A 13,267-nucleotide genomic window follows, 5' to 3' on the forward strand; every position below is an offset into this window, starting at 1 on the left:
ATTTCAAAAGCTGCAGAAAGTGCTGAGCAGCTGCACGAGGTTTGTACTTTCCAAGATTCTTTGTCTTGATTATATTTCCGCTTAATCTAGCAGTCAACTTACATGGATAGGGAGTTCTGTGGTGTTTTTCTAGGATTACATATAGAAGCTATACTATTACCTTTGTATCTTCGGAATTTTGATTATTTCTCTGATTTTGCTAAATTTTCTGAGTCTTGTATTCTCTGGCATACTCTCTCAATGCTGAAAGAGCCATATAACATATTGACATCAACTCAAAATGTTTTCTCTAATTTACCAGTCTTTTAAAATTTGCAGCCCAAAGATTGATTTTGCGGCAATGAAATTGGATACATTTCCACCTAGACTATAGTAGGATTAATGTTTATTGCCTTTTCTACAACTACAACTTTAAACATTTTGTGTTTTGTTGGCTGTCATTAGTTCATGATAAATAATTAAAGTTGTCAGTTGACTGGCGCAATGTTGCTAACTCTATTTGAGGGATGACAAGCACTTTGATATATTATAGTATCTAAGAATAAGCATTATCTCATATCATTCTGAATCTCAACTGGTTTTGGTCTGTTAACTACTTATGGGTTTGATGAAAAAAAATGAAAATGTTTAAAACCACCATGAAGGTAAAGCCTGAAACTTGATCCGGAAGTCTTGGTAGTAAACTTCACATACTGAAAATGATGCATCTGTATTACAGAGCAATGGATAATTGTCATTTTGAATAAAAAAGGTTACAAGGTTGTAGATTAGTGGCAATTTCTTTTAGATGTTTGTATTTACTTAGCATGCTTCAATTTGCTGTATGGAGTCCCTTCAGATTTTATTAGTCTTGCCTATAGACCTATGAATGGAATCATTTCATGCATTTGCTGAAGAAAAATAAGTAAAACAGATGCCTATTTTTGGTTTATTTTCGTTCTTTTGAAAATTTCTCATGTTCATCTGTTTTTTTCTTTTCTACTTTTTAATTTTCTTATTTAGCAACAGAATAAGAAGGCCAAAATACAACCACAGCCATGCAATAAACGTATGGGGAAAGCACATTCTCGAAGACAAAGCCTTGCAGGTGCTACTGATACCAAAAGCTCAACTTGCATCTTTAAAACTATTTGGGAATTCTGTTGGAATGAATAGCTGAGTTTTTTCTTTCTAGGTTCCGGTACAACATTTGATGATGAAGGGAGGAGACGAAGCACAAGGATCAGGTCAAGACCTTTGGAATTCTGGAAAGGTGAAAGATTCTTATATGGACGTGTACATTCAAGTGAGTACCTTCCCTTACGGTTTTTTTACTATGCTAGGAGTTCATTATACCATTATAAATTAAAACATCAACTGCCGTGCTTTCTGAAGAATTGGTAATTTCACTGAATGACTGAAACTGTTCTTTAAAGGTGAATATTTACTTCAATAATTTGTTATGTATAATACTTTATTCATGACAAGTATTCAGTTTGTTGTAGTTTGAGACTTTCAGTTCAGTTCATATATATACTTTGTACTGAACTTATGTTGCATGAGCCCGTAATCTCAAATTATTTTTCTATCAGTGCCTAAATTATATCAGCCCTAAGTTTGGCACCGTAGTTTAAGTTATGGAGATAAAAGCTTATCATAAAATTTCAGGCAATCTGATTTTTGGTATCCCTCAACCTGGTGTCATTAAGAAACTATGCTTTGCAGAGAATTTTCCGAATGTTAAATCCCTTCATTTGGCCTCAAGCACAATGTCAAACATGGCTAATTTTCAATTTGATCTGCAGTGAGAGAATTATTGTGTTTGTACAGGTTTGGCGACCGTAATTGGGATAAAGTATGAGTCTCCGGGGAAGGTTGACGGTCTCAAAGTGAAATCTTTCGTAAGTGACAAGTACAAAGAACTGATTGAACAGGCTGCCAGGTTTTGAGATGACCATAATTGTTTATGGCTCATAATGAATCCCTTGGATTGTGAGGGAGTTTAGCATCCTTTGATGAACTGACCATTAGACATTAGTTCCCAGGATCTTTTTCATTTTACACTTTAAGTTCGATTTAAGTATGTTGTGCATTGGTTGTAGAACTAGCAGAGACATCTGTCGTGGGTAATATTTCTTTCATATAAATTTTTAGGATGATCATTAAGAACTGAAAACTATTTACCAGACATCACTGAGGATCAACCTCATAGGCTTTCGGGCGTCTACCAATTGTTTTGTATCATTATGGAGGAGATGGTGAAGCTTCCACATGAGTGGGTGCTTTTGATCACGGGTGAGATCGGACCGGTTCGGTCAGATTTTATGAGTATTTTAAAATTGAAATAATATAAAATTAAATTTATTGTGGTTTATCGTAAAATATATTTTTCAAACGAATATTACAGGTTTAGACATATGGGTTGGTTTAGTTTTAGTTGAAAGTTGGTTTAGAGAGTAAAATTCAATGAGTAATCGTGTAATTTATCTTTAAAAATATTTATGGTATATGGATCAATCATATATATTTAATTAATATTTTATAATTAAATTAAACAAATATTATTTAAACATTTAGATTAATAAATTGATGTCAAACGTAAACCCAACTTAAACAAAATGTATGTGATTAAAAAATAAGTTGTAAAGAAACGCAGCTGTAAGATGGTTGAGGAGAGTCAGAGTACTCATATTTCATATTTTTCTTTTTCCTTTTTTTTAGTTAGAAGTTTAAGGACCAAAACTTCTGGAAGCTTTCAAAAAGCTTAATAATACCAACAAATACAGTCGAAGAGATAAGATTAAAAAAATTGTTTTGCTTATTGTTTTGAAATTTTGGAATGCTGATAAAGTGTGGACAGCACATCTGGCCGTGTCTCTAAGGTTTGGCTTGTTCCAATTTATTTATTTCAATCCGCATGCAATTAAAGTAAAAATATCATATTATCATCCGCCCATTTTTGATAAAAAAAAATTCGTGGGTCCATTGTATCTAGTATTTCTTTATTGCCCCATTTGTCACCTTCGACAGCTGACATATATGATATTGTAATGCATAATAAATGAAAAATATCAGATCTCGATAATATTGTTTGCAACGTTGCATTATACTCACCTTCTGGAAACCTTTTTCTTTTATTAGAATTATTTTAGATTAAATTTGTCTATTTTATTTCTGAATTTTTAAGTCATTTTGGATTAACTTTTTCCAATCAAAACATTTCCCTAAAAAGTTAAATAAATTAAATTTAATATACTATTATATTGACCCATTCCTCATGGAAGTATGGAACTAAACATCTAAGACGGTGGCAGAACACATACCAGACTAGAAGGGTTATAGCTTCCTAAAATTTTAAAAATTATAATTTAAACTCTTAAAATTTTTTAATTTGACTTGCTCAAAACTTTTAGGAATACAGAATAAATTTTAATTTTTTTTGAATGTTTTTAATTAAATCATCTCCCTTTAATTTAAAAAAATCTCATCAAGTCTTTAAAATTTTCAATTTTTTAAAAATCTTAATATAAACCTCTAAATTTTTAAAAATTTTAAGTTAACCCTAAACACTACCACTAAGTTCCGTCACTAGCATGGGCGGAACCAAGGGAAGGGTAAGGGGACCTTTGGCCCCCACCAATTATATTTTTAATTATTAATTAATATGAAAAAAATATATATTTTTAAGAAATAAATAAAAAAAATTATCAGGTCTCACAATTAAAAAAAATTATAACCCGCTATAATAAATTCCCAATTCCACGCCTGGCCACTTGAATAGAAGATATATGTTTAGATTTGTATCATCTTTAAATGTTATTATAGCACCTATGCAAACTCTATTCCTTTATAAATTATATATGTACTTGAACCGACGCCATGTCATCTTTTTGTTATAAAAAATAATTTCAATAAGTTTATACACGACAAGATTTGTATTAAATATAAATTTAAATGCAATACAATATCTAATCACTCGAAAACTCAATACCTCGACCAATATCTTACATTTTATAAATAATTTATGGAGATATTTATTGTCTGGTTAATTCATGTTCAAATATAATTTAATTAAATAACAATCTTCAAATTATATTTTGATCAAACTATGTATGTAAATCATATTTCATAAGCATTTTAGATCTCAACATTAGGTTTTACTATTAAGATAACATGACATAACTAGAAAACATCATATGTCACCGTTAGAAAGTGTCACATAATAAAAGTTTTAAAAGTTATTAAAATATTAGAATTTTATAAAAAACAATATTTTTAAAGTTTAAAGATTAAATTTATTGAATTAAATTAAAATTAAAGTTAAATTGATAGGATATATAAATAATGAGGATTGAATATACAATTATATTAACTTTATATTAATCTTTACATCATTTTCTCGGTCCAATATTATCTACATGTGATTTTATTGACATCCTTTAGATAATTAAATAGTTTGATTGATAAAATTAAAAGATCCGTGACCAGGTTGATACCATGTTTCTGTCTGCTCTAGTTTGAGATGGACGATTTATTAGGGAAGTTTTATACTAATCACAATCAGTACTAAGAAAGATTAATTATTTAATTGCATTGACTTTACCTCTAATTATTATTCAATTTGTTGGTGCAAGCTTACATTGGTCAATGAGAAGTGTAATGTCCAACTTGTGAGGGTTTAGAAAAGGGGCAAAACCCTAAATTTAAGAGAAAGAATACTATCAATCATAAAAAGTCGACTAAGTTCAATACAATAAATAATTAATAGAAGTATAGCCGTCGTAATATTTAATCCCTTCATTCAATATTCGAATACACGTGCCTTATAAATATAACTAATGGAATTCAGGTCGTCTAATAAAAACAATACTCATTTTTATCATTAAGTCACGATGAGTTCACAAATTAATTAAAAAAATACTAGATATAATAGTAAGACACGTTACTTACGTTTGAAAATTGAAGACTGGCATTATTAAGAAAAGACCATGAATTTTGAATATCAACCATAAAATGAATTTCAAAGACAGAAAAAAAAACTGAGAGAGAAATAAAAAGAAAAATGGGATTGAAACTTATAATTATATTTTAATATGTGATTAAACGATAATTGAAGCCTCTAATTGTATTTTTGTTCTATTATGTTCGGAGTCAAAGGGTGTAATTTGATTGTCTCAATAAAGAAAAGGCTAAAAGCCCCTAATCACTTCAATAAGAGAACAAGCTGGCAGCAGCCACAAATTTGTGCTTAAATTATGCAAGTCTCTTCTCCCTCTAGTTTATAGATTTTTAATTACTATTTACTAAATTATTATATTTTAATTCCACAAAAGAAGCCTAAACTTGAGGCATCAATTAAGGCTGACCAATAGCCATAAGTTATAGATTACGGGTAAAGCAATTATTACACTGAGTTGTCTATCCATTGCATATGCCCATCAGTTTTTCTCTTTGGTAATAAATACTAACTACAAAATTAAGATTGCATCGATCAAATTGTCTCAATTTAAAAAAATAATTATTATTTTTAAAGATTTCGAGTTCGAGTACTAATGATTACAACATGAATGATTGAACATTTATTATCAAATAATTAAGAGTATTTAAAATATATATTACTTACAATATATAATCGTAGCCTACTCGAATAGTTAGTCCTCTTGGTTAAACAATGTTTTTCAAAATGCTATAGGACTTTTTATAAAAAAAATTATGGTAATGCATGAGGGATAATTTTTTTATATATTTTATAATTTCAAAGTTATTGTCGATATATTTTTAATAGCAAGTATTAAAATGCATAAAAAGGTGAAATATTAGAATATTAGTACATAGAAAAGAATTCGGCGCCATGAAATATTAGAATAATACATGAAAACCGATTGGCCATTAATATTTCAGGACTCGGAGTTGATTTTGGTAAAATAATGTAGCAGACACGATGACATGACTGCCTCAATTCAATATAAAAAGTTTAGGTCAAATCTGAGAATTTAACGTCAGGCCGTTCGGCTATTCAAGGTCTCCCCATGGTCTTTTCACTTTTAAAAAGACATGAACTCAACAACGTTAACAATTTAGCTCACTTTATCCCCTTCTTCCTTCTATATATAAAACACCTTCAGTTCTTCAATTAACATTCAAAACCCAGAACTTTCCCCTTGCTTTGTCCTTTTCTACATTTAACAATGGAGCTGATCCCAAATCTCCCCAATGATGTCGCCCTTGAGTGTTTGGTTAGAGTTAAGTACGATCAAATCGCCGCACTTTTGTCAACCTGCAAAGGCTGGAAAACCCAGATTGAGCAACCCGAGTTTTTTCAGCTAAGGAAAGCCACTTCCCACGGCCAAAAGCTCGTCGTCATGGCTCAAGCTCGGGTTGATCCGGATGTGAAACATGCTCATCAAAAAGGCTGCTCAGTCAAACCTGTCTTCGGGCTATCTGTTTTGGAGCCGGATACGGGTAATTGGGTTGACTTTCCGGTTCTTCCCGGTGAGTTCCATAATGGGTTACCTTATTTTTGCCACCTGGTTGCTGTCGGGTATGATCTTGTGCTGATCGGTGGATTGGACCCGGTTACTTGGGAGGCCACCGCTTCTGTCTTTGTATTCAATTTCTTGACTGCCAAGTGGCGGAGAGGAGCTGATATGCCCGGCGTACGGCGGTCGATGTTCGGTTGTGCTTCCGGCGATGGTACGATGGTGTACGTTGCCGGTGGTCATGACGAGGAGAAGAATGCCTTGAAATCGGCATTGGCGTACGATTTGGTCAAGGATGAATGGATTCCGTTGCCCGACATGGCAACCGCGCGCGACGAGGTTAAGGGTATTTTCCGCCGCGGCAAGTTCCACGCCGTCGGTGGCTACGGCACCGATACGCAAGGCCAGTTCGAGAGAACTGTCGAGGTGTTCGACGTCGCGACGTGGCGGTGGGATCACGTGCAGGAAGACTTCTTGGAAGCCAGCACGTGTCCAAGCACTTGCGTATCTGGTAATGACGTGGATGTATACATGGTTTACGAAGGTGACGTGGTGGCATGTAAAGACGCCAAATGGCAAGTTCTTGCCAAGCTACCTGGTGACGTGTGCAAGAATTCTTACGTGGCAAGGTGGCATGACAAGTTAATGGTGGTTGGTTCTTCAAAATTGGATGATCCCCAAAATGCTTACGTGTTGAACTTACTGACGTACGATTGGACGAAATTGTCGATCCCTCATGAATACTCTGGTCATGTTCATACAGGATGTTACTTGGAGATTTGAAGCTAATCATTTTTGCATAAATAACAATTTGCATATAATGTTATTATTAGTAGTATTTTTAATTGATATCCGTTTCGAATTTAATTTCTGAAAAGCTTTATTTTTTCTAAAATATAATTTTTATTATATAAATTTCTTTTAGTATATAAAAATTTATTTAGATGTTTTTTACAGTACATAAACAGGTACGCGTTTTTTTTAAATTCATAGACAAAAAAGTATTACAAGAAAATGAAAGATCAATGATATATAGGTAAAAAGACATCCACATATTTTTACTTTTACAAAATTATTATCCAATTTTTACCTATATTGATACGTGATTTATTTCCTCATCATACTTATTACCTATAAATTTTTCATCCCAATACGTGAAATGTGCTTTATATTTTATTTTCAATTATTAAATATAAACATAATGTAAACAATTAATTTGTAAAAAATACAAATAATTGAACATTTTTAAGTTTTGAACATAAATATGATATGCCATTCTTAGCTGTCGTTATGAAATTTAAATTTCAATGATTAAACATAATGAAAACAATTATTTTAATTGTCTTAAAGATCCAAAACAATATCATTGCTTTGAACGTGGTTTCCAAATTTAAAGAAGATCTACTAGGTACTTATCGATTTAGCTTGAAAATTATTGGATTAAAAATTTCTAATCATGACTAAGAAAACAGTTCAATTATTCTCTATCAAACTTTAGTGCCACCGACCATACGCTTTTCAAGATTAGGGGGTTGAACCATAAACACGTCTTCATGTATAGGTCACCTTCAAGAACACATTATTAAGATCATGTGGATGTTCTCATCCATGAATAGCAACCATAGATAAGAGAACATTAATAATAGAGAAATGATTGCAGGACTGAAATTATCAATAAAATCACAGTCGGGAACTTAGGAATATCCCTTTGCAACAAGACAAGCCTTGTAGCTGCTAATCGAACCATCTGGATTCTTCTTGACCTTCAAGAGCCATTTACAACCTATGACCTTCCGATTGGAAAGTAAGGGAACCAGCTTCCATGTATCATTATCTAGAAGAAGCATATATTCAGCTTCATATACAACACGCCAATGAGAATCTTTAAGAGCTTCTTGCACTGTGACAGGAGCATCTGAAAACTCAGCACAATATAGCTTCAGTTTAAAAATGCCAGACTTAGTACTTGTAGTGGTCATTGAATGTCCACTAGCAGGAATAAGAGGAACACACGATACAAGCGACGAGAAAACATTAGTAAGAAGTACCATTTGTATCCTCGGTCGAGACAGCTGCAGCGGGTGATGGAAAAGGCTCAACAGAAACTGAAGCATCTGCAATAGAAACAGGAACAATACCATCATACACCACATCAGGTAAAGTAGCGTCCTGAATAGGAAGAGGAAAAGGAACAACCTTGAAAAACAAATAATCAAGTGCCTTCTCATACATCACTTGATGAGGAGAAACACCTCCTGGCACTGTCAAAGGAAGACGCTAGATTAAGTAAACCGAATTGAGTACTGCAAACGATCAATATTAAAGAAGCATACCGGCCTGCCCAAGTAATGTTAACGTAGTTTCAACAACATGACGATGATTACGTTCAATGACGCCATTTTATTGTGATGTGTGTGGACAAGTCTCATAATGTTGAATGCCCAGTCGAGCTAACTTGACAACATAAACAGACGGTGACCGAGTCGAAGATGCCACAACCAATAACTTGACCGATCTTACGAAGCATTTGGCCGGGAGGTGGTTAAAAGACAAACAGAGACAAGAGAACCAATTGTAGAGGGTTGGTTGAAACAGTAAAATCCATCATCAAGCTATCCAAATAGCAAAACGTCACTTGAACACTCATTCTTCACAAAACATTTATTAGCATGAAACTAAAAAAAAAGAAAGAATTCCCATGTGCTAGCTTAGAAACAGAAACAAGATCAAGAGTAATGTGTGGAACATGAAATAGTTTTGCTCAAGCTCATAAACTCAAATCCCAATCAACAGGTATAGGCATACGTTGGATTAAGGATGAATTTGATCGGATAAGATTAATCTCGATCACATCTTCCTACGATAATTATCAGCAGGGTTCCATGATATTAATGAGCTATCTCGCCGACAAACAACAACACATATACTTGAATAGGAGGGGTGTGCCAGGTCTGTGCAGTAGTGCAATACACAGACGACACTTGAGAACCCCAATAGCAAGCTATTGTGATGGGATCTTCCCCTATAAAAATTAATTTAATACCATGTGGATCAATAATCCAGGTATCAGATATTAAACTGATAAGAACAGATACTACACTTGATCTTAGCCAAAAGGCCGAGAAAGGTATGAGAGTGTTACTTACTCGACATTTCATTTATACTGCACCTCGGCCTCACCCTTCGGTTATGCATTCCATATGGGATTTGAAATAGGTCAGATCATATACCCTGGATATGGACAAACTCTTTGAGTTTTACATGGGATGCGGATGAATTTGCCCATGAACATTTTTGGATATTATAAGAGAAGTCCACTTATTGCAGTTGATATTGATGAAATGGTGGAGATATGCAACCATGCACTGAGTAATTTTATAAAATGTGATTTTGTTTGGGGTTGAAGAATTTCTGGAAGGGCTCCCTTTGAGGTAGATACTTATAACTCTACTTCTTAAATATGCTTGAGACCATCAGAATATACTCACTGTCATTAAAAACGAGAGTGACAGGCAGGCTTTTCAATCATATATGTCTCATCTCCTCCTCCATTTTATGCAATTTGACAAAATTCTAGTTGAAATGGAATCTTTGGATATATTGCAATTTTGAGAGAAATTATGAATTCATGAACCCAATTCAATTCTGAATTTTTCCATTCACCAAGAAGGTTTTGTGATACTATTGAAACCCCCAGAATTTAGAGTATCCCACTTTCACGCAATTCACAAACTTCAGCAAGCAATTAATATTTCACCGATCAATGGAGTAAATGGAATTTCATAATTTTCTATTATTTCCGGACTGCATACCCTTAAAGTAATTTAAATACAAGGGATTCGTTTCCTAGAAGACAAACATTCTCCAGCTTTATCTATGTAGTATTCTACTAAATGCATATATAAGAAAGATTAAAACTGAAAATTAGTAGGGACTGCGCGAACGCAAGTCCCCACTATCACAAATTATGACGTAGGCTCTCCCTCTTGGGGAGACCTTAGAGCAGCACCCTTACCAAGTGCAATGTAGGTCACTGCCCTAGGCCATGAGTCTTTTTGATCGCCCATTGACCCCGTCCAGGTAAGTATGTTTCAAAGTTGGACTGTGCTCCATCTTTATACGTAAACCTTACATTTTGTCTATAACATGGTGCTGATATGGGATTCAGATTGCTTTTGAGCATAGATAAAGCTAATGTCCAGGCAAACAAAAAAGGCTTTGATGTCACTGTTTTAAAACTTTAAATCTAAGAAGTTTCGGTCATTGCCCGTGTAAATATTCAAAGAAGAAAAGATATTGTATCGGATGTGGAACTTACAAGGTGTGGTATTTTTAGATAAATGATAACAGCCTCTTAACAACCAAGAAGAGGTCTTTTCTCATTGAAGGTCTTGCTAATGGTGTTCAAGGTGTGACTGATCTAGGTAGAACAAAGATTTCAAATGCATCCCATTATTTTCGAAAAATGGTTAAATTTAACTTAATGTATTAAGAAAAAAGAAAAAAAATTATAATTTTTACATACCCATTATTTTTAAGAAAAGAAAATTAAAATTTTGGACCCCTATTATTAAATTTCTAGATCCGCTGGTGTTTCTTTTCGGTGATGGGCTTTACACTTTCCTTCCTTTCAACACCGATGTCTCGAAATCTCTCGTATAAACTCCGCTCATTCTCAACCCCGTCAGCACCGCAGCGGTTTCCGTTCAAGGCGAGCCATCTGCAGACTACTTCATCGGAGTCACTGGCATCGCCGTTAATGAAAAACCGGTGGCGTTGAACAAAACTTTGCTTTCCATTAACAAAGAAGGCAACGGCGGGACAAAGATCAGCACCGTTGCTCCCTACACCGTAATGGAAACATCAATCTACAAAGCGGTGGTTGAAGCATTTACGAAGCAAATTCCCGGGGTTCATAGGGTTGCAGCAGTGGCTCCTTTCGGCACATGTTTCGATGCTAGAAGCTTCGGCCGCAGCCGTGTTCGTCCGGCAGTGCCACTGATCGATCTTGTGCTCCCAAACACGGTGGCGTGGGGGATATTTGGGGCAAACTCAATGGTGCAAGTAAAAAATGATGTGTTGTGTTTAGGGTTCGTGGACGGAGGAGTGGATCGGAGGGCATCAAATGGAGGACAATCTTTTGCAGTTTGATCTAGCGGTGTCCAGGCTTGGATTCACTTCTTCACTACTATTCCGTCAAACAACATGTTCCAACTTCAACTTTACATCGGTTGCTTAGGTCCCCATTGTCCCACTATGTTGTTCTCATTATTGCTAAGAACGCTACTTGCTTGTATTAATATCTGTATGTACCCTGGGCTTCCCGTTACGTCGCTGTTTTTGTACTTTGAAATTCATGTTGCCTAGAGAATGTTATTTGTGTTCATCAAATTAGATTGACGTCTTTTTGTAATTTGGAATAAGAGTTGTAATAAAATTATGATTTATATATATTAAATTATTGATAAGAATAAATGGATTGTGACATTTTTATGTAGTTCATTCTTTTTGATACAAATAAATGGATTAAACATTTTATTTCTATAAGAAGATAAAAAAGAGATGAATGAATTAAAGTGATTTCATCATTTTTCTTGATCACAATTGAAAGGTTTTATAGTAATTTTTGGAGTTGGTGTCAGATATAAGATCATTATGATTATTTCTAAACTAACATATTAAGCGAATATAATTAATTGAAGATAAATTTAAAATTTTTAGATCACATGAGTCTATCAAAAGTTATGTTAATAGATTTGTAACTTCTCAAAAAATGTTAAATATTCAAAGTTATTTTTCCACTCCTTATACCTTTTTGAATTCTAAAATTATTAAGAGATGTAAAGTGTTCAAGACTCTTTCTTTTAAGGGTGCTCCTCTTAGATTCTACCCATTGACATAGGTAAAATACAAAGATTATTGGAAGTAAATATATATGGAGAGGATAGGGCTTAAATCTTAGACAAAAAGGATGTATTAAATACACGACATAAATATAATTGAATTAATTAATTAGTATATAGTCTATTGATTGATCAATCCAGATTAAATATTTCATAAGTAAGGACACTTCTCTCAACCCAGTTTACTCTATTGGTAAAGGTAAGGATTTAAATTTTTAATATTGCTTAAGGTATCTAATGTCTCATCCCTCTAAATCAAATGATGGTTGGTGATATAAAATATATATTAAATACATGATATAAAATATATACTTCTTATTTATATCACTCAATCATTAGAATAGTGAAACTATCGACAATATCTAGTACATGTTAAATACAAACATAAATTCTTCACCCCTTTTTACTACCTCTTTTGGTGCCCTCCAATAATATATTGACACAATATTTAATCATTTAATATATTTTTACCATTAATATATTTTCTATCGTTAGTTAACCTTAATCATCATAATACTCTTGAAAAATACTTTAGGGTTTAACTTGATATAAATAGTATAATTCAGGAGGCAATGATGCATTTAAGCTTTAATATATTTATCCACGTGTCGGAAAATAATTTGTGGGGTACTAAAAGAGGTACTAGAGGAGAAATTATTTGATGAAACCAACTCACCACGTCATCTATGGTCCTAATAAATGAGAGGCATCATTTTTAAAATAACTTCTAAATAACTATTTACTTCTTATTTACATGTAGAAAATAGATGAAGATTTAATTTGAAAAAAAAATAGATAGATATTATTGGTTGAAACCATGGAAGATGTAGTGAACCAAATTCATCTAATAAATTTTTCACTGGGAGGGCAGAGAAATTCTGTTATTTAATTACACGATATCATGTT

The 13,267-nt window shown here is 33.3% G+C and overlaps 1 protein-coding gene, 2 non-coding genes and 1 pseudogene across 3 annotated transcripts; 2 read left to right on the forward strand and 2 right to left on the reverse strand.

Moving 5' to 3' along the window:
• Positions 1-6,138: 6,138 nt before the first annotated feature.
• Positions 6,139-7,243, forward strand: LOC120169679 (F-box/kelch-repeat protein At1g80440-like). The gene has a single exon (XM_039177792.1). The coding sequence runs from the start codon at positions 6,168-6,170 to the stop codon at positions 7,239-7,241; it is 1,074 nt and encodes a 357-aa protein (XP_039033723.1). The 5' UTR covers positions 6,139-6,167; the 3' UTR covers positions 7,242-7,243.
• Positions 7,244-9,393: 2,150 nt separating this feature from the next.
• Positions 9,394-9,589, reverse strand: LOC120170025. Its single transcript, XR_005520706.1, has one exon. It is a non-coding gene; the product is annotated as a U2 spliceosomal RNA (small nuclear RNA).
• Positions 9,590-10,385: 796 nt separating this feature from the next.
• LOC120170021 lies at positions 10,386-10,546 on the reverse strand. The gene has a single exon (XR_005520703.1). It is a non-coding gene; the product is annotated as a U1 spliceosomal RNA (small nuclear RNA).
• On the forward strand, positions 10,504-11,774 carry LOC120169866 (annotated as a pseudogene).
• The last annotated feature ends 1,493 nt before the right edge of the window (positions 11,775-13,267 follow it).

This window comes from Hibiscus syriacus, unplaced genomic scaffold (genome assembly GCF_006381635.1).
Source record: "Hibiscus syriacus cultivar Baekdansim isolate YM2019G1 unplaced genomic scaffold, ASM638163v2 tig00111769_pilon, whole genome shotgun sequence".
In the NCBI taxonomy this organism is placed as follows: Eukaryota; Viridiplantae; Streptophyta; class Magnoliopsida; order Malvales; family Malvaceae; genus Hibiscus; species Hibiscus syriacus.

Excerpts from the sequence above, each read along its gene's own strand:
- LOC120169679 (XM_039177792.1), top strand. The coding sequence starts at position 6,168 with ATGGAGCTGATCCCAAATCTCCCCAATGATGTCGCCCTTGAGTGTTTG.